The sequence below is a fragment of the Podarcis cretensis genome, assembly GCF_951804945.1.
Source record: "Podarcis cretensis genome assembly, chromosome: 5".
Taxonomy (NCBI): Eukaryota; Metazoa; Chordata; class Lepidosauria; order Squamata; family Lacertidae; genus Podarcis; species Podarcis cretensis.
Genome location: NC_137174.1, coordinates 11008696 through 11036432, shown reverse-complemented (window position 1 = coordinate 11036432; position 27737 = coordinate 11008696). Strand labels below are relative to the sequence as shown.

General features: G+C 45.3%; 1 protein-coding gene across 1 annotated transcript in view; it reads left to right on the top strand.

Annotated features, from left to right (window-relative positions):
- The first annotated feature begins 258 nt into the window (after positions 1-258).
- VSTM4 (V-set and transmembrane domain containing 4) overlaps positions 259-27737 on the top strand; it is a 30040-nt gene continuing 2561 nt past the window's right edge. The window contains exons 1-7 of the mRNA XM_079975426.1: positions 259-676; positions 8950-9348; positions 13553-13621; positions 15998-16105; positions 18907-18940; positions 21818-21924; positions 23961-24022. Of these exons, the coding sequence (XP_079831552.1) occupies positions 631-676; positions 8950-9348; positions 13553-13621; positions 15998-16105; positions 18907-18940; positions 21818-21924; positions 23961-24022 (825 nt within the window). The 5' untranslated portion in view covers positions 259-630. The remainder of the gene's footprint in view (positions 677-8949; positions 9349-13552; positions 13622-15997; positions 16106-18906; positions 18941-21817; positions 21925-23960; positions 24023-27737) is intronic.

The window sequence follows — 27737 nt, the reverse complement described above, 5'->3', positions numbered from 1 at the left end:
TGGAGCAAAAGCGGGGAGGGGATGCTGTAAGAAGCGGCGGGCTTGCCTGACACATACACGCAATCCAACCCACCCCAGCCTGGGAGAAGCAGCTGCGCGAGAGATCTCTCGCAGGTGCGCGCAGTTAACGCGCCCTGCGCCCTGCGTTCGGCTCGCGAGTCTACGGATAGAACTGGCCCGCTTCCCTGGCTCTCCCTGTGCTATTTCTGCCCAAGCAAAAGAGGCTGCCTGCTTGGCTCCAGCTAAACCCCCCCTCCCCCGGGGGGGGGAGGGAGGGAGGGCGGCGTTTGGGTCCTTTTCCTAAACAGCCGCTTTAAGAGACGATCTCGCTCCGCCTCCTCGCGGAGCGGTAGGGTGGGAGCTGGGGGGCTGGCTGGCTGGGCAGGCGTGTGACTTTCCGGGACTTCTGGGGCCTCCCCGACGGGGCGGTCTTGGGAAACTGTTGCTGCCGTGCTGCTGGCGCTTGCTCCGGCCGAAGCAGAAAGCCTGAGCCGCGCGGGACGGAGAAAGGGAAGGGAAGGGGAGAAGCGGCCGGCGGACACGGAGAGTCGGGGCGAGCACGACGGGAAGGGCGGTCGGGAGCCCGGCCCTTGTTTCCTTCCACCCATCGCCCTCCTTCCGCCGCGGGCGATGCGTCTCCTGGTCCTGATGCTGCTTGGATGGGCTGGCAGACGAGGTAAGAGGGCGCACGTCGATCGGGACCTTGAATTCCCCCTCCTCGACTCTCCCTCCCCCACCCTAAGCTCTTCCCCCATTACCGCCCCGTCCCTTCCAGCAACCGTCTCCCGGATCCGCCATCCGGCGCCCTCTGCGCTTCTTGGACGGGGCGGGCGCAGCTGCTGCTCTACTGCCAGGCGCCCAGGGCAGCAGCTGCGACGGCGTCTGCCTGGGAGGCGAGCCAAGGCTGCCGAGGGCGGAGGGAAGGGATCTGCTTGGAAAGTTGGTCGTGGCGGTCCCCTCGCATCCTCCCGACGACCTCTGTGCAGCGCCTGCTTGCTGCCGCCCCCTCCAAGAAAAGTGAACTGCGGCGGGCGCCAGATCTGCTCAAAAGGGGTTGGGGTGCAAGCGAAGGGGCGGGGTGACGCGCGAACTGTTCCTATGGCATCCACAAGTGACAGATCTGTAAGTGTGAGCGTGCTACTGCACACCCTTTTATAGCATAGGAGCCGATTCCTAGGCACTGAGGTCCCTCCGCCCCTCCCCCAGTAAAATATTTGAGGGGACCAGGCCCCTGCAAAGTGGATGGCCATTGTCATTCAAATGGGGTGTGTGTGCTGAGTCTTGTGATCAATTCTGTGGGGCGGATCTTATTCAAGCTGGCACCCCTGTTTCCTCTTAATATGACACACGGATAAATCAATGTGCAAAATGGTGAGTGAGAACCGTAAATGCAGTAAAAAACAACAACCAATTTGAATAAACAGGATTGGAGTAGGGGATGATAATATGCATTTTTCTGAACCAGAAAACCCATATTGGACTAAATTTAAGAGTGTGGAATGCCACCTCATGTTTTTACTAAACAATCCTGTTTGCTGTAAGTTCCTGGGATTTTTCCTCCGCAGGAGAATACATTGTGAGAAGGGCAAATGCACACTCTGGGCACAGAGGCACTGACTGGAGAGCTGTGATAGTCCCTGTTTTCCCGGGATCACATACGCACTGCTCTGTTAAACCACAGAGCCTAGGTCTTGCCGATCAGAAGGTCAGCGGTTCGAATCCCCGCACCGGGGTAACCTCCCATTGCTCGGTCCCTGCTCCTGCCCACATAGCAGTTCAAAAGCACGTCAAAGTGCAAGTAGATAAATAGGTAGTGTTCCAGCAGGAAGGTAAATCGTGTTTCCGTGTGCTGCTCTGGTTTGCCAGAAGCGGCTTAGTCCTGCTGGCCACATGACCCAGAAGCTGTATGCTGGCTCCCTTGGCCAATAAAGCGAGATGAGCGCCGCAACCCCAGAGTCGGCCACGACTGGACCTAATGGTCAGGGGTCCCTTTACCTTTACCTTACTTTCCCCCTTACATTCAGCCCCTCTAGAAGGCCACTTCAGTTTTTTCCTGCAAACTTTCTTCCAAAGTAAGCTATGCATGGTACTCTTGGGGATGCAACTTTTGTGTTTCTTGGCAAACTTTGATGTACAAAATAAAGGGCTGGCATTGTTGTTGTTGTTGTTACTGCTGCTGCCATTTTCCTTGAAGTGGCGTAATGAATTTGCAAGCTGGATTTGCCACAAATTCTAGCATTTGTGTTCACACTAGGTATAGTCTCCCTTGGAAGTGCAAAAGGAGATGCAAGATAAAATTAATGTGAATAGTCGCTCTTCAATTTCTTACTCCATCCTACCTCTGCAATATACCTGTGGTTTGACTGAAGGACTGGGGAAGCTCTGGCTGTCTCATCACATCTAGGTGTTTCCTGCTTGGCAGGGGGTTGGACTCGATGGCCCTTGTGGTCTCTTCCAACTCTATGATTCTATGATTCTATGACCTTCCAGCCATGGTGGCATGTCAGGTGCCCCCCGCCATATATTTTTGGGGAGGCAAGGACAAGCACATATTGGTCAGTTGTCTGGTTTGACACTCAGAGCCTGAAGTTATATTTGCTGCTTGTTAAGTAGCAATTCACATCTTTATTAGAAGAGTTTGGATTTGATATCCCGCCTTTCACACCCCTTCAGGAGTCTCAAAGTGGCTAACAATCTCCTTTCCCTTCCTCCCCCACAACAAACACACTGAGAGGTGAGTGAGGCTGAGAGTCTTCAGAGAAGTGTGACTAGCCCAAGGTCACCCAGCAGCTGCATGTGGAGGAGCGGGGACTCGAACCCGGTTCCCCAGATTACAAGACTACCGCTCTTAACCACTACACCACACTGGCATAAATTGCCAGTGTGGCAAGCATAAATTGGTGGGATAGGTAAAGGGACTCCTGACAGTTAAGTCCAGTCGCTGACAACTCTGGGGTTGCAGCGTTCACCTTGCTTTATTGGCCGAGGGACCCGGCGTTTGTCCACAGACAGTTTTTCAGGGTCATGTGGCCAGCATGACTAAGCCGCTTCTGGCGAACCAGAGCAGCGCACGGAAACGCCGTTTACCTTCCCGCCGGAGCGGTACCTATTTATCTACTTGCACTTTTTGGTGTGCTTTCGAACTGCTAGGTGGGCAGGAGCTGGGACAGAGCAACAGGAGCTCACCCTGTCACGGGGATTCGAACCACCGACCTTCTGATCGGTGAGCCCAAGGCTCAGCGGTTTAGACCACAGCGCCACCTGCATCCCAAAAGGGTGGGATACAGTCATTTAAAATCTGAAAAGTGTTTTGGAAAGCTAAAAGGTATTAAAGCAGAAGGTGAATATAAGAGTCTCTAAGAATTTAAAATAAGCTAAAGAATCTGAAAGTAGGGCTAGGAGCATTGGGCGGGTGTGGAAGAGCATAGAAGGTTGAAATATAAAAGATATTAACTATTAATTTACAGAGCACTAAATCTAGTTTGTGGCACAGGTCATCCTCCGGCGAATTGTGAGTGCTGCTGTGCAGAATCTGGCAACATTGTATGTGGTAGCAGGATTGGTACCTGAGAGCAGCAGGGAGGTACAGAATTGTCCTGTGCTCCCTCGGTACTTATGGAGTGGTGGGGGAAATCAGGCTAGTACGAATGTCTCTGTAATATAGGCACTGGAGAAGGAAATGCTCTACTCTTTCTATTTGTCCCGAGTCACAGGGGCATTTTCTCTCTGGGTAGTCAATCTTCCTGTATCAATCTTCAATAAGGGCCATACTACCCTGAACACACCCAATAAGTAGCAAAATTCTTGCTAATTTATCCCACATAAGCCTCAGGTCTTAATTCCTGGCTAGGAGGGTGAGGCCGTCCCCATATGAACCTACCCAGACCCTGAGATCATCCTCTAAGGCCCTTCTTCGTGTGCCCCTTCCACAAGAGGTCAGGGTGGCAACATGAGAATGGGGCCTTCTCTGCAGTGGCTCCCCTTCTCTGGAACACTTTCCCCAGGGAGGTTTGCCTGGTGCCTTCATTATACACCTTTAGGCGCCAGGCAAAACTGTTCCTCTTTAACCCGGCCTTTGGTTGATTGTCACCCAATGCCCTTTTAAAATGTGTTGGGGTTGTTTGTTTTTGTTTTTATTATGTATTTTGTGTATTTGTATTGGGATTTTATGTTACCACCTTCAGAACTGGGGGTATATGGTGGTATACAATTGTAAACAACAACAAATTCCCAGGGACGTCTCTTTTTCCGGGCTGGCGATGGCTTCATCTTTGCTTTCCCTGTAAATGGTTCAACACAATTCATGAAATTCAGGAGCAGCGATATGTACAGTGATGAGTTGGTTCGTAAGGGTTGGTTTGTAAGAGTTTACAAGTCAAAAGTGATGTCAGTTTTTAGACTGCAGACCACATGTTTCTTGGGATTTTCCATCTGTTTCTAAGGGGAAAAAAATGTGTAAGTCTCCCATCGTGTATTTCCTTGAGCAGTGTTAACTTACAACTAAATAGAATATAATTTACAGTACATGACACCATTTAAAAGGGGCCATGGGAGCGCTACATATATATTTTTTTAATAACTTGATTTTTACTAACACACACACACACACACACACACACACTGTTTATAGGTAACTTTTTTTTTTTTAAACCCAGGAGGCAAATTGAAATTTCCTTATATATGATCTTTTCTCAGTCATCAACCATAACAGTTCATGCACTATAGGAGTCTGTGCATAAAGCAATCTGCCATCTTCTTCCCAATGTGGCTTCTTTCTGGTTGGCTCCATGCTCACAAGAAAGGAAATCGCCACAACCGAGAGGTTGAAAAGGGGGTTTGATAGCTGTTGCCAGATGAGAGCAGCTTGTCCCCATTAGGTGAAACAAAATATCCTCATATCTGCTCCGTTGTGCTTGCTACATATGTTTGGTAGACAGAATGTAAATATTCGTATTTGATACATGACCGAGTTGACTGTTCATTTAACACTGGACTTAAAGAAACTTTTTTATGTATCTAGCTCAGTTTAGAGATTTCTCGGGTTCGTTCTGCATAATACAGTGGTGCCTCGCAGGACGAAAAGAATCCGTTCCGCGAGTCTCTTCGTCTTGCGGTTTTTTCGTCTTGCGAAGCAACCCTATTAGCGGCTTAGCGGATTAACGCTATTAGTGGCTTAGCGGCTATTAGCGGCTAAGCGGCTAAGCGGCTGTTAGCGGCTTAGCGGCTTAGAAAAAGGGAGAAAAAAGGGGGGGAAATCGCAAGACTCGCAAGATGTTTTCGTCTTGCGAAGCAAGCCCATAGGGAAATTCGTCTTGCGAAGCGCCTCAAAAACGGAAAACCCTTTCGTCTAGCGGGTTTTTCGTCTTGCGAGGCGTTCGTCTTGCGGGGCACCACTGCACCTCTACCTGTGTTGGAAATGTTATCAAGTTGCTTGCTTGTCAGTCCGGAATGAATCCAAACACTGTTTCAAGCTATTATTCTCGAGTGCTTTCAGAAAGTTAGCTTCGCTCTTCCAAGCTCTTAGAACTAATGGATTGCACATCACCACAGTTTGCATTTGCCATGTGTCTGTGTATCCTTTTAACACCCACCTGCACTTATTGCATAGTAGTATTTTCAGAAACCAGCTTCATGGCCTCAGATGAACCTGCCTCAGGAAAGGTGCATCCTGGTTGCTAGGGAGGAAGGAGGGGCACCTGCAGACATGCCAAGGGCTCAAAAAGGAGGCAGAATCAGGAAAAGTGTAAATCAGGAAGAGGAAACAGCTGGGGAGCTCAGTTGGTTAGAGTGTGGTGCTGGCAATGCCCACGTTGCAGGTTTGATCCTCGTAAGGGACAGCTGCATATTCTTCTTTTGTTTTTGAAATAGTTGTTATTGGTTTTACAAAATAAACCACACACTTAACACAATTAAATTTTGTTTTCTTGTTTTGTTTTGTTTTTAATTTTTTAAAATGAATTTTATTAGTATTTTCCACACAACAACAACAACAACACGAAAGATATCAAAAAATAACAATACACAACACAGAAAAATCAACATTTGAAAACTAAAAACAACAACAACAAAATCCATATCTTAAAAGTTAATATTATAAACACTAAAACAACAACAAAAAGACATTGACTTCCACCAATCCCACAGCACCTCCTTTATCTCTCATTGTGTCTTCCTGTTTTCCTGTTTTCTTTATCATCTCTATCGTCTAGATATAAATCCTTCTTTCATATCCTTTCACTTCACAAGGTTCTTCCAGACAAAGCCAGATTTCTGCCCTCGAACCTTGACTTTTGAGGTACCGTATTTTTCGCCCCATAGGACGCACTTTTTCCCCTCCAAAAATGAAGGGGAAAAGTGTGTGCATCCTATGGGGCGAATGCAGGCTTTCGCTGAAGCCTGGAGAGCGAGAGGCATCGGTGCGCACTGACCCCTCTCACTCTCCAGGCTTCAGGAAGCTATCCACAAGCCGTGCAAGCCCGGCGGGAGTTCCTGCGGGCTCACAAGGCTTGCTGGCAGCAGCCTGCAGCCCTGGCGAGTGTCTGCAAGCCTTGCGCGCCCAGCAGGAGCTCCCGCCGGGCACCCGAGGCTTGGGGCGGCAGCCTGCAGCCCGAAGCACGTGGAGCCCTCCGGAGGGTGCCCCATGCTTCGGGCAGGCGTGTGCAAGTCTTGGGGCAGCAGCCGCGGCTGGGGGTGGGAATAATTTTTTTTTATTCATTCCCCACCCCAAAAAAGTGGTGCGTCCTATGGGCCGGTGCACCCTATAGGACGAAAAATACGGTATTCATTTAGGCACTCCCATTCTTTTTTTACTTCACCTTTTGGTTTTTGTTTTATTATGTCTTTCAATTTGGCTAATTCTAAGTATTCTGAGAGCTTACATAGCCACTCTCCCCTAGTGGGTAACTGATTCCCTTTCCAGTACTTAGCCACCAGGATTCTTGCTGCAGACGTTGCGTATAAGAAAAAATTAGTTTTGTCTTTTGGAATATTGTCATTTAAAATTCCTAAAAGGAATGCCTCTGGCCTTTTACTATATGATATTCTTAATATTTTCTTTATTTCTTCATGGATTTATTGGTTTTACAAAATAAATCACACTTAAATTAAATTTTGAAATAAAACAAGATTCATCTGAATCGTAGGACTTTCCTCCTCACCTCTGTGGGTCCTTTAAATATCTCAATCAACTGCATATTATAGTTCATCTGAATTATAGTCGTCGAACATATCCATAGTCTTCGCAACATTGCAAGTGTTATTCAAAGCCTGCCAAAGAGTTCAAGTGTTTACAGTGTTCTTTTAAATAGAGTGGCACCTCAGGTTACAGACGCTTCAGGTTACAGACTCCGCTAACCCAAAAATAGTACCTCGGGTTAAGAACTTTGCTTCAGGATGAGAACAGAAATCGCACGGTGGCAGTGGGAGGCCCCATTAGTTAAAGTGGTACCTCAGGTTAAGAACAGTTTCAGGTTAAGAACAGACCTCCAGAATGAATTAAGTTCTTAACCTGTACAAATAACTGTACAATTATATTACTTTCTTGGGCATAGGCCCCAAAACTGAGGAGCTGAAAACAAAAACCTTACCTTTGTATTATTGCCACTTTAACTGGAATCCGAACACTATAACAAAAAGGTTGGAGAATTAAATAAAGAGAGAGAAGGTTTTTTTTTAGATACATCTGTCAAGTGGTTGCAGGACTGATGCTGGCAATGAGGGTGGATTTGATTTAAATCAAATTGATTTGAATCACGATTTAAATCACTAGTCAGTAAGACTTGATTTAAATCTTCTTTTTTACAGTAAGGCTCATTCTTATTATTTGCAACTGAATGAAGGTTTTCTTTTTGGAATAATAAATTCTCAGAGTAGTTTTTAGAGTTATATCAATAATTACTGATTTGGTTATACTATTAGAAATACGTAGACAGATAATTATGAAATTATGGTGAGGTTCCATAAGTTAACCATTTACATTTTGGCAACTGTTCTGCTGCATGTGTATCCATGTTTGTTAACTGATGTGGTTAAAAAATTAAAAAAAAAACAGACCGAGTTTTAGCACCCATGAAAAACTTTAAACAAATCCTTATTTCCTGACGAATAGCCTTTGGACTGTAATGTAACTTAAATAGAAAACTATCTTTAGAAGGATTCTCCCCCCCCCCCCCAAAGCATTTTATTTTAAAAATCTGATTTAAAAAAAAAATCTGATTTTTTAATTTTTTAAAAAAATCATTGATTTTTATCCACCCTACCGGCAATGCGTTATGGGTCAGAAAGAGGTATGTTCTCTTTGGCATATTGGTTACTTTTTGTCACATATGGCAGCAGTGACAGTTTTGAGATCTGCCTCATCTATGCGAATGTGTTACTAAAACACTGACCCACGGTTTCCGTTCCATTGCTTTTCTGGGACAAAACAGGATTCCCATGCCCAGGAAAAAAAAGTGAATCTGAAAAGCAGCCATAAGAGATTTAGACTGAAGCAGTGGCATGGAGGGATGGGGGGGGGGTCAGTCTTTATTTCTTCCCACCGTGCCATTTTGCAATCTAAATCCTATTAAACTGCTGTTAAGTCTCAGCTCTACAACTGCAAATAAAACGTTTTAAATGTGTTGTAAAGTGCAATATACAAACATGACACTAGATGGCAACAGTGAGCTATGCCAAGTTCAATGTATTTTTTCAAAACTTTTTTTATCTACTTGCACTTTGATGTGCTTTCGAACTGTTAGATGGGCAGAAGCAGGGACCAAGCAACGGGAGCTCACCCCATTGTGGGGATTCGAACCGCCAACCTTCTGATCGGCAAGTCCTAGGCTCTGTGGTTTAACCCACAGCGCCACCCGCGTCCCTTATTAAAGCTATAGCTTTGCATTTATTGGACATGGAGGTCACACGCTCTTGCAAGAGTCTGCTTGCATTTACCCATCTTTTCTTTTGCAGGTGTCTATGAAGCTCTGAATGTCACCGTTTCACCGGGACCCAGAGTGCAATACGTGGTTGGAGACAATGCTACCCTCTTTTGCCATGTGTCTCAAAAAAGACGAATAGAGAATCTTCTGGCTGTCCGGTGGCTCTTTGCCCTTCCGCCAACCCAAGAGTACCTGATGATTAAAATGACTAAATATGGAGTAGTCCAGTACTATGGGAATTACAACCGCCAGTTCTATAAGCAAAGACTTCACCTTCTGGAAGAGAGACATAGGACAATGTACACATTTTTTATCCTGAATCTCCAGCAAGCTGACCAGGGACACTATATTTGCAAAGTTCAGGAGATTGGCAAGTATAGGAACAAGTGGACAGCGTGGTCAAACAGTAGCGCGTCTACGGAAATCCAAGGTGAGTCCATGAACAGCTCCTCTTGCAATCTTCCCTTATTTTTATTGATTAAAACGTTTGCAATTCTTGCCAGCCTGTCTGTATGGAAGAAATCGAGAAAGAGCTCAGAATTGACCCAAACCATTTAGGATTTGTCAAAAATAATAATTTATAATAATTGTTTCCCCAGCTACTCTGAGCGGCTTCCACAGAGACCAAAAATACACTAAAATGTCACACATTAAAAACTTCCCTGAACAGGGATGTCTTCTGAATGTCAGGTAGTTGTTTATCGCTTTGACATCTGGTGGGAGGGTGTTCCACAGGGCGGGCGCCACTACCGAGAAGGACCTCTGCCTGGTTCCCTGTAGCTTTGCTTCTCGCAATGAGGGAACCGCCAGAAGGCCCTCGGCACTGGACCTCAGTGTCCGGGCTGAACGATGGGGGTGGAGACGCTCCTTCAGGTATACTGGGCCGAGGCCGTTGAGGGCTTTAAAGGTCAACACCAACACTTTGAATTGTGCTCGGAAACGTACTGGGAGCCAATGTAGGTCTTTCAAGACCGGTGTTATATGGTCTCGGCGGCCACTCCCAGTCCCTAGTCTAGCTGCCGCATTCTGGATTAGTTGTAGTTTCCGGGTCACCTTCAAAGGTAGCCCCACATAGAGCGCATTGCAGTAGCCCAAGTGGGAGATAACTAGAGCATTCACCACTCTGGCAAGACAGTCCGCGGGCAGGTAGGGTCTCAACCTGTGTACCAGGTGGAGCTGGCAGACAGCTGCCCTGGACACATAATTGACCTGCGCCTCCATGGACAGCTGTGAGTCCAAAATGACTCCCAGGCTGCACACCTGGTCCTTCAGGGGCACAGTTACCCCATTCAGGACCAGGGAGTCCTCCATACCAGCCCGCCTCCTGTCCCCCAAATAGTTTAAAGCAAGTACAGTGGTGCCCCGCAAGACGAACGCCTCGCAAGACGGAAAACCCGCTAGACGAAAGGGGTTTCCGTTTTGGAGGCGCTTCGCAAAACGAATTTCCCTATGGGCTTGCTTCGCAAGATGAAATGTCTTGCGAGTTCCTGCGGGTTCCCCCCCTTTTTCCCCCTTTTCCTAAGCCGCTAAGCCGCTTATCAGCTGATCCGCTGATAAGCCGCTTAACAGCTGATCGCTAAAAGCTGCTAAACCGCTAATAGCGCTAATCCGCTAAGCTGTCAGTGGGCTTGCTTCACAAGACGAAAAAACCGCTATATGAAGAGCCTCACGGAACGGATTAATTTCGTCTTGTGAGGCACCACTGTATTGCCTTCGCAAGTACCCAGCAGCACATTGGGCAACCCTTTCACAACAACAGCGTGTTGAACTTGTTTGCTAAACATTCTGCATCTGGAGACACTTTCTGAACTTCTTGCCTGATAAATGTTCATTTTCAGTCATGGGGTTGACCAATAACTTTGTGTTAATGTACCATATGTTGGGGTGGGGGAACCATGAACCCTCGATATGTTGTTGGACTCTGACGCCCATCAGCCCCCACCAGCAGGACCCCTTGAGGTCCCTTTCCAACTCTGATTCTATGAGTTGTAGTCTAACAACATCTGTAGAGGGCCCCAGATTTCCCAGTTCTTCTCTATACAGTGGTACCTCAGGTTACATACGCTTCAGGTTACAGACTCCGCTAAGCCAGAAATAGTGCTTCAGGTTAAGAACTTTGCTTCAGGATGAGAACAGAAATCGTGCTCCGGCGGCGCGGCGGCAGCAGGAGGCCCCATTAGCTAAAGTGGTGCTTCAGCTTAAGAACAGTTTCAGGTTAAGAACAGACCTCCGGAATGAATTAAGTACTTAACCTGAGGTACCACTGTATACTGCAAGCCTCTAACTGATGAAGTTCCTTTAATTGCTTTTAAGAAAAATCTGGAGCTCGTGTTTCTCTTATTCTTGCACCTGCATGTCTTGTGATTAGTGACCTGACTGTGACACGACAACAGGCCAAGGGTGTGGTCATTCTTGGGTAAATTAAGAGGGGGCTGTGTGGGAACAGTGCAGATACTAGGAGAGGATATATTGATTTAATAATATCCTTCCTCACACACACTTCTGAGTCAGCAGCAGAGTGCATTCCCCAATATATAGCAGGAAGCTAGCTGATAGATTCGTTTGAATCTCTTTACTTAAGCAATCCAATCTGGCTTTGTTCAGATTGGAATATATTCCTGGTAAGGCCCCTTTTGTCCCTCCTAAAAAGAATGAAGGCACAAGAAGCTTCTTTTAAATGTAATAAGAAGTTTACTCACATTCAGTTCACAGTTGGATCCCTGAAGGAGGATTTAGCTTAGAACAGGCATCCCCAAACTTGGCCCTCCAGATGTTTTGGGACTACAGCTCCCATCATTCCTAGCAAACAGGACCACTGGTCAGGGATGATGGGAATTGTAGTCCCAAAACATCTGGAGGGCCGAGTTTGGGGTTGCCTGGGTTAGAGTTACAGAAGAGGGTTTGAATTCGTCCCATATGAGAATGGGCCCGTGTCCTGGTGGCTGAGAGCCAGCAGACAGCAAAATATATCAGTATGAAGAGAGCATGGCATGAAGAAGAAGAAGAAGAAGAAGAAGAAGAAGAAGGGGGATGGCTGCATGGCCAGCCCCTTTTATGGGGTCTCCTGGGGTCACGCCCATCTATCTGGTCCCATGCAGGAGAAGGAAGCTCCAGACCAGGTGTGACAGGAAGTCCTCCTGGCTATGGAGTAACACCCCCTGCGTGTCCACTCTGGGCAAACAGGAAGTGTTGTACTTGACTGCTTACGTTGCATCCCACATGCTGTACATTGCCCTCCTTGCTTCGCTGCCAGATTGATACTGAATTCTGTGCTGCATGTATGCTGTTATGAGTTGCACTTGCCTTGCGTTTGAAGTCTGCAGCTTCTGGGGGAAGCCTGTACTTTACATATACAGTGGTGCCTCGCAAGATGAAAAGAATCCGTTCCGCGAGTCTCTTCGTCTTGCGGTTTTTTCGTCTTGCGAAGCAAGCCCTTTGACAGCTTAGCGGATTAGCGCTATTAGTGGCTTAGCGGTTTAGCGGATCAGCTGATAAGCGGCTTAGCGGGTCAGCTGATAAGCGGTTTAGCGGATCAGCTGATAAGCGGCTTAGCGGATCAGCTGATAAGTGGCCTAGCGGCTTAGCGGATCAGCTGATAAGCGGCTTAGCGGATCAGCTGATAAGCGGCTTAGCGGATCAGCTGATAAGTGGCCTAGCGGCTTAGCTGATAAGCGGCTTAGCGGCTTAGAAAAAGGGGGGGAGGGAAAAAACCCCGCAGGAACTCGCAAGACATTTTCGTCTTGCGAAGCAAGCCCATAGGAAATTCGTTTTGCGAAGCACCTCCAAAACGGAAAACCCTTTCGTCTAGCGGGTTTTCCGTCTTGCGAGGCATTCATCTTGTGGGGCACCACTGTATAGAGAAACTGCCTTAGTGCTTTGCATCTGCCAGTAAAGGACTGAACTGCCTGAAAAGTTGGGGGTCTGACTGAATTTCTTCCAGCGCAAACTGCACTGCCACAGACCTACGTGCTTGGGGAGCTGGATACATTTGGCACATCCCATATTCTAACAGCCTTGTTTTATACACATTTACTTAAAAGTGAAGTTCCACTTAATTCAGATATGGTTGCCATATGTTCGGGTTTTCCTGGACATGTCTGGGAATCGATCAGCAAAATGGCATCTGGGCGGATTTTTGCTGAATCGGCAAAATGTCCAGGAAAACTTGGATGTATGGCAAGTTGGGCAATTTTTTTCAAAATATATATATTTAAAAATCAAAGAAAAGCACCCAAACGATTTTTTTTTTGGGGGGGGGAGATCTTCCCAGAACACAGTTTTTTAAAGCCATAAAGAACATAATTGTGTTTTATGTGGCCCCTGATACACACCCCCACATTGTTTTCTGCTATTTCACTGAGCTGAGAAGTTTATTAGATGGGTTAAGGCAGGCACTCCCAAACTCGGCCCTCCAGCTGTTTTGGGACTACAACTCCCATCATCCCTAGCTAACAGGACCAGTGGTCAGGGATGATGGGAATTGTAGTCCCAAAACATCTGGAGGGCCGAGTTTGAGGGTGCCTGGCTTAGGGCATCAGCTGCTTGCTTTTGTTGACCTGCAATCTGTTTTCACTGTGAGACTTTCTGAAAAGTGTGTGACTAGTTTGCCAATGCTGTTGTGTGTTCCATTGCAGTGATTTCATCCAGAGTTTCGGATGACTCCAGCGCTGAGAAAAACCACAAGGCCTGGAAGTTCTTTGAGGGTTAAGTATACGCTTCCCCCCTTTGTTCATCTTCGTGAAGATGTGAGAATCCACTGAAAAGTACTGTCGTGCAGCCTTGCTTTTTCGTTCGGGGGAAATAAGGCAAAACACTCACACCCCATAACATTTTGCACCCACTGGTTTTAGGAGCTCTTAGAAGGGTTACAGCCATAGTCACACATTTACTTTAACCAGGAGTCACCAAAAAAAAAAAAAAAATTGCTTCAGGGCTCTAAACATAATTGGCACATGATCCTGCTTTCTGTAAGTGGGGGAGAGGGTACCAGGGCTCTTTGCCTTTATTGATTGATTGATTGATTGATTGATTGATTGATTGATTTGGTACCAACTTGAATAAAATATTGGGGGGACATTTATATGTGGGTAAGTCTGACTGAATATAATATAAAGAGTAGAACAGCAAGTGTTGCGTATTCAACATTTCATCGTCATTAAAGAGCATCTTACTAAATGAACAGAAATTAATTTGGACAAATATTGGGGAAGTTTTCAGAAACTGAAATGATGTAAACTGTTCCTTATAGAAGAAAATGGGTACAAAAAGCTTGAGAGAGACAGACATTTTCTCTTGAAATGTGACTAAAATTCATGTCAATGAGTCTGGTTTTAAACATGTTGGATTGTTACCACAAATATTTTATAGAATATTAGAGCCTTTGGGTTCACCTGCCTTTGGAGTGAAGTCATTGGCTTGCAGTGTCTCTCTGCTTGTTTGAAATCCTCCCTTCTATAGGGAAGATGTGCAGTTTTGTTGACTATCTGCCAAACAAAATGTTTTTGAACTCCGATATCACATTTTCCTGGCGTTGTGGAAATCTTTCATGCAATCTCCAAACAGTCATTTTATTTGCTTTGCTAGGAATGTTCACATCCTCTCGTTTCTAGTTCAAAACTAAATCGTTCCAGCTGACTAAGAAATACAGAAACTGAAAGTCAATAGCAAGAAGCAGCTTTCAAAGCTGACCGAAGGGTAGTGGAGAAAATATCAACAAGGCCGTAAAAATGAGAAAGGGGAAGAAAACTGACTAAGAGGCAGGCGAAAAGCCTTTTCAGGAGGCAGCAAAATTCCACCAGAGAAGGGATGTGGAACACTTGCCAGATTCTGAATGTATGCAAAGTATAATATTATAGAAAAGCTCTACCTCTCCCATTCTTCGGAGAACCTTCCTTTTCACAGCCATTATCACCTGCTGTTGCAGCTCTTCCTCATCAATGGTCTCACCTGATTCCTTGCCAGCCAAGCAAAAAACCAATGACCAAGCAGACAAGTGGCATCTTCTGATGCTCCTCCTCACCCCCGCCACTGCCACAGTGAGACATCAAACATTAAAAACTTCCCTGAACAGGGCTGCCTTCAGATGTCTTCTAAAAGTCAAATGGGTATTTATTTCCTTGACATCTGGAGGGCACCACTACCAAGAAGGCCTTCTGCCTGGTTCCCTATAACCTCACTTCTCTCAATAAGCTTAAACCTTTTATCATTTAAGCCTTTTATCAAGTACCTCTGTGTCGGGTATAAGGGATGCAGGTGGCGCTGTGGTCTAAAGCACTGAGCCTCTTGGGCTTGCTGATCAGAAGGTTGGTGGTTCAAATCCCCATGACGGGGTGAGCTCCCGTTGCTCGGTCCCTGCTCTTGCCAACATAGCAGCTCAAAAGCACACCGGTGCAAATAGATAAATAGGTACCGCTGTGACGGGAAGGTAAACGGTGTTTCTGTGTGCCCTGGATTAAATCACAGTGTCCCATTGCGCCAGAAGTGGTCTAGTCCTGCTGGCCACATGGTTCAGAAAGCTGTCTGTGGACAAACACCAGCTCCTTTGGCCTGAAAACGTGATGAGCACCGCAACCCCATAGTCACCTTTGAGTGGACTTAATCCATCCAGGGATTCTTTACCTTTTTTTTTACCTCTGTGTCGGGTCACTGTTAAAGACAAGATTCTTGGTAGAACAGGCCTTTGGTCTTGCCCAATATGGATGGTTGGTACAGTGGTACCTCGGGTTACAGATGCTTCAGGTTACAGACACTTCAGGTTACAGATTCAGCTAACGCAGAAATAGTACCTCGGGTTAAGAACTTTGCTTCAGGATGAGAACAGAAATCGCGTGGCGGCAGCGGGAGGTCCCATTAGCTAAAGTGGTACCTCAAGTTAAGAACAGTTTCAGGTTAAGAACGGACCTCCAGAACAAACTAACCCAAGGTAGCAGTGTAATATTCTTCTCCTTTCACATATTTCTTGCCAAGATTTTGGGTCCAGGGCTCCGAGCGTGTTTTTACTTTTGTTCAAAACTTGTGTATTCTTTCTTGGGTAGACATGAAAGCAGATGGCTGATACTCATCCGTGGTTTGCCTTTCAGACCTGTATGTCTATGCTGTGTTCGTGTGCTCCATAGGCATCGTCAGTGTCCTGCTGTTCACTGTAGTTGTCCTCTGCCAGACACTGATCAACAAAAGACGCTCCCATGGTGAGTGATGAAGAAAAGCTGAGGCTGAGAAATGATGTTTTTGTGCACATTTAGCAAGACCATTATATCTCACCATATTGTTTTGCACATAGTCATGTTTTTGCTTTTCATTTAATGAATCGTAGAGTTGTTAGAACCTTTTAATGAGGGTGAAAGAGAAGAGCGCAAAATATGGTCTGAAGCTCAACATCAAAAAAACGAAGATCATGGCCACTGGTCCCATCACCTCCTGGAAAATAGAAGGGGAAGAAATGGAGGCAGTGAGAGATTTTACTTTCTTGGGCTCCATGATCACTGCAGATGGTGACTGCAGCCACGAAATTAAAAGACGCCTGTTTCTTGAGAGAAAAGCAATGACAGACCTAGACAACATCTTAAAAAGCAGAGACATCACCTTGCCAACAAAGGTCCGTATAGTTAAAGCTATGGTTTTCCCAGTAGTGATGTATGGAAGTGAGAGCTGGACCATCAAGAAGGCTGATCACCGAAGAATTGATGCTTTTGAATTCTGGTGCTGGAGGAGACTCTTGAGAGTCCCATGGACTGCAAGAAGATCAAACCTATCCATTCTGAAGGAAATCAGCCCTGAGTGCTCACTGGAAGGACAGATCCTGAAGCTGAGGCTCCAATACTTTGGCCACCTCATGAGAAGAGAAGACTCCCTGGAAAAGACCCTGATGTTGGGCAAGATGGAGGGCACAAGGAGAAGGGGACAACAGAGGATGAGATGGTTGGACGGTGTTCTCGAAGCTACCAGCATGAGTTTGACCAAACTGCGGGAGACAGTGGAAGACAGGAGTGCCTGGCATGCTCTGGTCCATGGGGTCACGAAGAGTCAGACATGATTAAACAACTGAACAACAACAGCAACAACATATCTTGCCATATTGTTTTGCAAATAGTCACATTTTTGCTTTTCGTTTAATGAATCATAGAAATGTTAGAAGGGACCTCAAGGGTCATCTAGTCCAATCCCTATTTGTTTTTTGTTTTGTTTTTAGAGTTGTTTAACAGTACTCACAATTCATCACCCATTTCCATGCACATTACTGTTTTGGGTTTGTTTTTATTACTTTGCTTCTATTAAAGCCTTCCCCAACTCACAACGTGTATGAATTATACATGTTAAAGAGAATTCCTCTCAGTTATTATGAAGATGGTATCTGACACCAGCAAAATTGAATCAAATATTTCCTAATGCTAGATCAATATTTGAAATGCCGGAGCTTCAGGAACAAATGGATATATTCTCTGATAATGCCCCCAGATCAACATCTTCTGGGATTCTATTTTAGCATAAATTAAAACCTCCAAGAGATATGGTCTGCCAAAAGAGCCTTTAATAATATCATTTTGCTATCTTAAAGGGACAGTTCTAACAGACGATTTGTAAACGACAGTTTACTCACTGACGGCAGCCTTCTATGGCGGTTTGCTATCCCCGGAAGAGAGCTAGTCTGCCTATGACCGATTCATGGATTGCAAATATTTGGGAGCCCAAGAAATTGGGACATGCCATATCAGAAGTATGAGGAAAGACAACAGGATAGCAAATGAACAGAGAAGTGGGCTTCTCTGTTTTCTTTTGGAGCAATGAAGATGCAATGAACTGTTATTGGGAGGAATTTAACTCATAACTTTAAGGCAAATGCAATTTGTTTTTATTCACATTTCTTTGCTTTTCATCTTTATAATGGCAGTATTTTGCTTGATTAACTACTAGCCTTGTGATAAACACGCCACAACATTGTAATTTGTTTAAGTTATAGCATTATCACAATTCTGATTTTGCAGATAATATTTCTTTCTTTCTTCCTCTCTCTCTCTCTCTCTCTCTCTCTCTCTCTCTCATACACTTGAAGCTTCCTCCTTTCATTTTGCTGAGAAAATCTATAGTAGTACTAGTAGTAGTAATAATAATAATTAATAATAATTTTATTATTAATACCCCACCCATCTGACTGGGTTTCCCCAGCCACTCTGGGCGGCTTCCAACCGAATATTAAAAACACAATACAGCATTAAACATTAAAAACTTCCCTAAACAGGGCTGCCTTCAGATGCCTTTTAAAACTAAGATAGTTGCTTATTTACTTGACATCTGATGGGAGGGTGTTCCACATGGCAGGCACCACAACTGAGAAGGCCCTCTGCCTGGTTCCCTGTAACCTCACTTCTCGCAATGAGGGAACCACCAGAAGGCCCTCAGAGCTGGACCTCAGTGTCCGGGCTGAACAATGGGGTTGGAGAAACTCCTTCAGATATACTGGGCCGAGGTCATTTAGGGCTTTAAAGGTCAGCACCAACACTTTGAATTGTGCTCGGAAACATACTGGGAGCCAATGTTGGTCTTTCTGGACCAGTTTTATTGGCGGCCACTCCCAGTCACCAGTCTAGCTGCTGCATTCTGGATTAGTTGTAGTTTCCGAGTCACCTTCAAAGGCAGCCCCGCGTAAAGTGCATTGCAGTAGTCCAAGTGGGAGATAACTAGAGTATGTCTGCAGGCAGGTAGGGTCTCAGCCTGTGGACCAGAGAAGAGGGAAACACTGTCTTTGACTTGTCCTGTGGCTTTGCATCATGGGCCTACCTAGCTGGCCACTGCTTGAATGAAGAATGTGCTTTTTCCTCTGTTCCACCTTTTTGAGATTCACATATGCTTTACAACTTACAGACCCTCAACCTGTAACAAGATGGCAATTGCTTACCTAAATACAAAGGGTATATTTTCTGCAGTACCACACTTTTTAAAAAACAATGCCTTTCTTTCTCCCCTATTTTTCTTTCTCCACTGTTTTTCACAGCGAAAGATTACTTGGTGAAGTGTTCTCAGAACAGGTAGGAAAAGGAGACAAGACGTATAATCTTGTTTTTCCTGTCTCCAGATAGTTTATACAGATTGCTTTGCTTATTTTCTGTCTGACAAATATTGTATATATCTTAACATATAATAAAAAGGTTAGGCTGCCATCGGGCTGCAGTTCACTTGGCTGCTGAAAGGTGGCACTGTACCTATCCATGATGTTGAACTTCTGAGAGCTGCTAGGCAATAGCAGCAGTGTTGGAGGGCAAGGAGAAAGGAAATGGAGGAGGGGAAACAGAGGCAGATAACCCAGGCAAGAGGGTAGAAGCTAATCTGGGCTCCACAGCCTTTTAACCCCCTTCCTATTTGTGGGGCAGAAATCGAAGAGCAATTGTTATTTCCACCAGGGTGAATTTGATTTAAATCAAATCAATTTAAATCACTAGTCAATAAGACTTGATTTAAATCTCTCCCCCCCCCCCCGAAAGGCTCATTCTTGCTGGTATAATCTTAATATTTACAACTGGATGAAGGTTTCCTTTTTGGAATAATAAGTAGTTTTTACAGTTATATCAAAAATTACTGATTTGGTTATACTATGAGAAATACATAGACAGATTATTATGAAATTATGGTGAGGTTTCATAAGTTTACTGGTTATATTTGGACAACTTTTCTGCTGTACTTTATTGGAATGAGAAAAATAATCATTTCCTTAAGAACAATTTAAACAATTTATTTAACTAAAACAATAGCATTATAGCATGTGTATCCATGTTTGTTAACTTATGTTGTTGAACAATTTTTTTTTAAAAAAAAAACAACTTAGACTGAGTTTTAGCACACATCAAAAACTTGAAACAAATCCTTATTTCCTGATGAATAGCCTTTGGAGTATAATATAACTTAAATAGAAAACAATCTTTAGAAAGATTTTTCCTCCAAAAGCATTTTATTTTTTAAAAAATACAATTTAAATAAAAAATAAAAATCCAGTTTAAATAAAAAAAAATCATTAATTTTTTAAAAAATTGATTTTTATGCACCCTGATTTCCACTATGAATGGGTGTGTATGTGTACACACACACACACGGCTCTTCCTCCTTTCCTCTGCGAGCAGGGATGGAAACTTATATATCCTCCCAAATAAAGCTTCCTAGAAGCTCCACGCCCCTTTGGCCTATCCTATGTCTAGTCCTAAAGCCATCCATATCTCATCTTAAAATAGGATTACCAGACGTCCCCGGTTCCCAGGGACAGTCCCCAGATTTGCAAATCTGTCCCTGGGAAATGTGACAGTGGCAGCCTCAGCAGCCCAGAGCCAGCCTGTTAGCGCAGTTGGCACTGGCTGGCTTCAGGAGCTGCTCGCTGCCATGGTGCCCGCCATTTTTCCTCGCCCAGAAGTCCCCATATGCTGTGTCTTGTGCACAACACATCATATGTGGACTCGCTGAGTGGGCGGCTCAGTTCAGGGGCAGCTCGTGGGCTTGTAAAACGAACCCCGTGGGCTGCTTGTGGCCCATGGGCCTTAGGTTGCCGACCCCTGGACTACACCATTTCAGACTATAGTTGAATGCTCTCTACCTCCTGTCGATAAAATTTTCCCTGCAAGTAAAATACTTAGACCTTAGGGCAGGCATAGGCCAACTCGGCCCTCCAGATGTTTTGGGACTACAGCTCCCATCATCCCTAGCTAACAGGACCAATGGTCAGGGATGATGGGAATTATAGTCCCCAAACACCTGGGGGGTCGATTTTGCCTATGCTTGCCATAGGGAAATATTTTAGCCTAGTTTATTTCCAGATGTACTGATTTTCTAAGCACAGGAAGTTGTTCTTCTAGAGGAGCACAAAAATATTAGTGTTTTTGCAGCCCGGGAACAGTATTCTTGATCTTAAACTAGGCTTCTGTGTAAATTACTACAGTGATACAAGGTTAAATTGGAAATTCTAATTGTTGTCCATAACCAGCTTACTTTATTTTATTTTGGAGCAATTAATTTGTTTTATTCATTGGACTGGCTTTCATGGATTCTGTAATTTTTGTATATTGCTAGCTGTACATACGTATTACTATTTCATTTCATCGTTCCCCGCTCTGGGATTGAAATATTCAGTGAAGAGCAGGTTATAAAAAATTAAAAACAAACAATTTAATGTAAAGAAAACATGGCGGGGGGGGGGGGAGTCAAACTTCTCATAGTGTCCTGAGAGGGGAAGATACAATAAACTCCATCAGTGCTTGTAATAATAAAGTTGAATCAAATTTAGGGGGGAAGACCAAGAGAAACATAAGTGTGGTAGATGTTGTGGTGGTAATCCGTAATGTGATTTCAGAGCAGTGAATGTGTGTGCCAAACCATTTTAGATCAGCTTTTGCCGACTTGGTGGCCTCCAGATATTTTGGGCCAAGACTACAACTCCCATCAGCCCCAACCAGCGTGGGAGTTGTGGTCCAAAACATCTGAAGAACTCAAGGTTGGCAAAAAAAAAAAAACTGATTAGATTATCACATCTGTTTTCCCCTTGAGAAACGTCTTCCTAATAATGGATATCCCATTTCTGCATTTGCTTTGATTGAAATTATTCACAATAAATGGAAGCCAACCACTAGTGTGTATCCCTATCTTGGGGCAACCAGGAGGGAATATAATGTTTGGTGACTTCACAAAAATTCAGCCTCCACTCTGGCATGCTAAGCTGGTCTTTGTAAGAATACAGTGGTGAAGGTTCGTCAGATGATGTGGAGACAACTGAAAACCAACAAACGCTCAAGAGAAAGAGATGGTTAATAAGGCAGATATTGGTTAAGGTTTTGGAGAAGAGACTACCCTTTTAAAATGAACCTTGAATTCAACATCCCAGAGAGGGTTCTCCTGCTCTCTATTCACCAGCTTCTCTTGTTTCTCAGCTTAGGGGAAACGGTCACCAGTGTGACAAGCTTGTCTCCAGAACAGCCTGTGAAAATCAAGAAGAAGAAGAAGAAAGTTGAGCAGCCTCCTGCCATCCCAGCGAAAGGTGTGAAGTACCTCCTGAGCAGCATGTTGTGGTGGGTGGTTTGCTGGGTCCAAATAAGTGGCCAAGGCGAAAGTTTACCAAATCTTCACAGTCCAGAATTGGCAATGGGTAGACAACCCTTGTTCAGTTTCGTGGTTGGTCTGCGAGTTGCTTCTTTCTCATGTTTGACTCGACCAGCCTTCTGGTTAGTCCTGGAGAACTGGAAGATGTGCCAGTTTTTGGTTTGCATCTTTTTCCAGCATAGTTTACTGATCCACATGTTAGAATTCCTGCTCCATGATTGTAGTCATGGGATTGTTGTCTATCACATTATGGTGTATGTTTTGACTCCACAGAGTGGGAAGTGACAGAGACAGGATGTTTGTGTTACTGTGTTCAGTGAAGTGGGACTGTTGTCCTTTGTTCTTTCTCTTTGCTGCCTGATGCTAGAGAGGGAGGGAGCCATGTTGCAGTGCTCCGTGTATGTTTATATGTAAATAAAAGTAGATTAGCCAAAATGCTGAGGTCTGTCATACAAACTGCGAAAACTCTGTGGATCCCGAAGTGTGCTGTTGGCATCAGTCGCTGTGATGTTCGGGCTAAAGAAAGCTTTTGAAGCTCCTGAATGGTCAACCAGGAGGGAGAGAACATGCTAGTCGGGCATGTGTCTCTGCCAGGGTCCTACTCGAGTGTAGGAAGAGCTCCTGACAGTGCACACCATGCAACAATAACAAAAGGATATTGATGCATCAGGAGAGGGTTCTAAACAAACATTAAAAGGGGCTCACCGTTAGCACCAGTCATCAGTTATAGCTGGTCCCTTTGACGGCAATGCTCCCAGTGCCATCAGCCTATTGAAAGCGTGTCTTCAAAGGAGATTGTGGTAACCTCTGATCAGCAGTTCCTCTGATACCATCTGACATCACCCTTTGAAATCTGACAGGTGACAATCAACTGGTGTCAGATGACTGACAGGTAGGCCAATTCCAATTCTTCACCCTTGATCTATCTGCTGCTACGGCAGCACCCATGCGAGATCAACTCCAGTACGTCCCAGGTTTGGCCCTGATCCAAATGTAATTTACTCTCACGCAGCAAGTGGAGCTGTGTGCATAGAAAGCATTCTTCCAAAAGTAATAATTGCACCAACTGGTTATTTGATAGGTAGGGTGGTGGTGAATCCAAGCTTACTACAGTGGTACCTCGGGTTACATACGCTTCAGGTTACAGACTCCGCTAACCCAGAAATAGTGCTTTAGGTTAAGAACTTTGCTTCAGGATGAGAACAGGAATCGTGCTCCGGCAGCACGGCAGCAGCGGGAGGCCCCATTAGCTAAAGTGGTGCTTCAGGTTAAGAACAGTTTCAGGTTAAGAACGGACCTCCAGAACGAATTAAGTTCTTAACCCGAGGTACCACTGTATTTCATCCAAGCAACTGATAAGGAAAATTACTCGTTTTTCAGACAGAATCCCCAAGTGGTAACTGGATGAGGACGGGATATTGGTTGTGCAAGTGCTTCTGCAGGGAATTCCTCAATTGGCATGGGATGCTCCACATAGAATCATCTTGAATCTATGTGGGACCACAAGGATCATCTAGTCCAGCCCCTGCAATGCAGGAATCTTTTGCCCAACATGGGGCTCGAATCCATATCCTGAAGATGGAAGCTTTGGTTTGAAGGTGGTTCCTGGCTCAATCAGGGTGCCTGTGTCTTGACTTTCAGGGTGCCACTGTTTCTTTTAGCCCTTAAAAGCTATGGGTTTGTTTGTTTTTAATAAGGACTTTTGGTTCTTTGTGTGAACATTGCAGTCTGTTTGACCACAAGGCTGTGGTTGGAAAACCCTGCTTTTTTGAGCAGATGGTGCAGATTGCTAGGCAAGGCAGTGCATTCCTGTGCGCAAACTGTTGAATCTGGAGTGCCGTTTGCCTTGCTTTTCCATTATTTTGGCAGGTTTTCCCCGAGTCGAAGCTTAGGAGTGTTTCTGCATGTCCTAGAAGGAACCCAGTTTGAAGAAATAAGGAGTAATTCCTTGCTGTTCTGTCCTTACCTTTACAGCACCGATATCCACCTCTTTCCCCAAGCCCAAGCTTCTGAAACCACAAAGGAAAGTTCTTCTGGTAAGTAGACCCACAAAGGCATATCCAATTCTCACTTTCACCCAGGTGGTTGTGTGGATAGGATTCCCTCCCAACTATAGTGACACGTTTTGCTTGTACCTTCTAGGTGCATAGCTCATTTTAGCTGGAAGGTAGACCATAGATTAGATATCAGGTGGGCGCCTTCAGTTGTGGCCCAGGAAAAATGCCCTAGTATCCACTTTTTAAAGACCTCCTATTCACGCGGGTGGCGCTGTGGGTTAAACCACAGAGCCTAGGACTTGCCGATCAGAAGGTTGGCGGTTCAAATCCCCGCGACGGGGTGAGCTCCCGTTGCTCGGTCCCTGCTCCTGCCAACCTAGCAGTTTGAAAACACGTCAAAGTGCAGGTAGATAAATAGGTACCGCTCCAGCGGGAAGGTAAACAGCGTTTCCGTGTGCTGTTCTGGTTCGCAAGAAGCAGCTTGGTCATGCTGGCCACATGACCCGGAAGCTGTCTGCAGACAAATGCCAGCTCCCTCGGCCAATAAAGCGAGATGAGCGCCACAACCCCAGAGTCGTTCGCGACTGGACTTAACCATCAGGGGTCCTTTACCTTTAGAATATAGATTAGATATCAGGTGGGCTCCTTCATTTGTGTCCCACGAAAAATGCCCTAGTATCCACTTTTTAAAGTCCTCCTATTAACTTGAAACCTCTGAGAAGTTACAGAATGGTGCCCATCAGCTGTTTAGCAAGGGAATAAGATGTAGAGCAGGGCGGGCGAAATTCAGCTCCCCCTCTCAACAGCTGCCAGCACAGCTGGCAAGGATTCTGTATGTGTAACTTGAATGTATCCTTCTGCCAGACTGTGTGTGTAAGCACTTTTTAAACTTCTCCCTTTCCAAAATAAATTCTGGGTCTGCCTAAAATAGCAGGGAAGGCTTGGTTCTGAAGTTGACAAGCTTGCAGTGATCCAGGATCAGATTTCATGCCTGTTAGTTTTGGTAAAAAGTAGAGGAGCACTTTAGATATAGGGAGTTTAACCCACCCGCCCACAAACATACTCACACAGTTTTTGCAGATGACACTTCTCCCACCCCACCCAACCCCCCCAATTTGTACAGTTTTCCCTAATACAAAAATGGTAATGGAGAATTGCAGTACATATATTGGCTATTTTTTAATAATAATAATAAATAATAGTAATAATATGCAGATATTGTGCTAGATGACTTTTGCTGTTTAGTTGCAGATATATATAGCTAATACAGTGGTGCCTCTCAAGACGAAATTAATCCGTTCCGTGAGGCTCTTCGTATAGCTGTTTTTTCATCTTGCGAAGCAAGCCCATTGACAGCTTAGTGGATTAGCGCTATTAGCGGTTTAGCGGCTTTTAGCGGATCAGCTGATAAGTGGTTTATCAGCGGATCAGCTGATAAGCGGTTTAGGGCTTAGGAAAAGGGGGGGGGGACCCCGCAGGAACTCGCAAGACATTTTCGTCTTGCGAAGCAAGCCCATAGGGAAATTCGTTTTGCGAAGCGCCTTCAAAACGGAAAACCCTTTCGTCTAGCGGGTTTTCCGTCTTGTGAGGCGTTCGTCTTGCGGGGCACCACTGTACTTCCGTTTCTGAAAAAAGGAAATATACAGAATGGAAATGCATATGGCCTCCACCAAATGCACACACCTCTATTTTGCCCATTACAAAATGTAATAGCAAACTAGCTACACGGTGTCTCGGGGCCTCATCAAATGATAAGACTGGACTGCCAGAACAATTGGCAACATTGCCATTTCCTAACCTTTCCCACAGACTACAGCAGAGGAGGTTAACTGCTGGCCCATGGGGCTGATTCGCTCCCACAAAAGTGATTTTCTATGGCTCCCCCCAATTTTTTGGAGGCAGAAAGAAAAGTACTGACCACTAGGGCTTGGCGATACCTGTGTATCAACATCGTGATATGTTGTTGTTGTTGTTTAGTCATTTACTCGTGTCCGACTATTCGTGACCCCCTGGGCCAGAGCACGCCAGGCACTCCTGTCTTCCACTGCCTACCGCAGTTTGGTCACTCATGCTGGTAGCTTCGAGAACACCATCCAACCATCTCGTCCTCTGTCATCCCCTTCTCCTTGTGCCCTCCATCTTTCCCAACATCAGGGTCTTTTCCAGGGAGTCTTCTCTTCTCATGAGGTTGCCAAAGTATTGGAGCCTCAACTTCAGGATCTGTCCTTCCAGGGAGCACTCAGGGCTGATTTCCTTCAGAATGGATCGATTTGATCTTCTTGCTGCCCATGGGACTCTCAAGAGTCTCCTCCAGCACCATAATTCAAAAGCATCCATTCTTCGGTGATCAGCCTTCTTGATGGTCCAGCTCTCACTTCCATACATCACTACTGGGAAAACCAGAGCTTTAACTCTACTGATATATTGCAAGGTCTGAAATAAGGATGGAGCTTTGTTGAGGCATTGGCTGGCTTCACGGTTTTTCCAAAAGTATGAAATCAGTACCACAATATGGATTTTGGGTGAAATATTGCTTTATCGCCCAGCCCTACTCACCACATTGGGACACTGCAGAGTTGCATGGTGGCCTCAGAATCAGCACTGGACTCCCAATTGGTACAGTGCAGTTTGGGGATCTTTGTGGTGATCATGACAGCGCTTTGGTGTCAGATTCCTCCTTCCCATTGCTCCTTGTGAGTCTTTCCTTGAGTGCTTCCTCAGGGCCTGGAGCCTTGGAGTGATTGGGAACATAGGAAGTTGCGTAAGTCAGACCATTGGTCTATTGAGTTCGATGTAGTCTACACGGACTGGCCCACCAGAATCACGAGTCTTGGTGTTGACGGGTGAATGAACCTAGTGTGTAGCACCCCAGATGGCCCTCTTTGGAGAGGTGTTTGGTGACTCTTAAAATCACCTGCACTAAGCAGAGAGGGCTGGTTAACACCCTTCTTCCTTGCCCATTTGCTTGTTCACAACTGCTATTCCCAACCTGCCTTTTCTCCATTCAGAGAAAAAGTTACAAGAGGCCAGTATATTTTCTCTTGTTGCTGCAAACTGCCAGGCATATGGATCATGTCAAGTACCCATCTCTTTACCCATTAACAGCAAAAACATGCTGAAAACTATTAACCACCACCCAGCAGCTTCAGAAAGAGAAGCAAAGACTGCCACAACTATTCACCAGCATGTTTATGTACAGTCGCACCTTGGTTTTCAAACAGCTTAGTTCTCAAACCTTTTGGCTCCCGAATGTCGCAAACCCGGAAGTGACTGTTTTGGTTTGTGAACTATTTTTGGAAGCCGAATGTCTGACGGGGCTTCCGATTGGCTGCAGGAGCTTCCAGCAGCCAATTGGAAGCTGCGCTTTGGTTTTCAGACGTTTTGGAAGTCAAATGGACCTGGAACGGATTCTGTTCAACTTCCAAGGCACAACTGTATTAGGAAGAGAAGAGACAATGGTGAAATGCAGTTGGCCATCAAGAGAAGCCCTATTAAAAAGGGCCGTTCTTCCCATTGCCTTGCTGGTCCCAACATCTGTTCCAATTTTATGGCATTTTCTGGGCGTGGACGTTAGCAGAGATGTCGTCGCTGGCTCTACATTTCTGCCCCAAATATCTTTTCTTCCATGATATACTTCACAAGTGCTTTCTAAAGCATCGAGAATAGATTTTTTTGGGGGGGGGAATCACAAGGGCCCTCTGCTATCCCCAGCAGTTGGGTTTGGGGACCCTGTTCGTTTCAGCTGTTGCTGCTT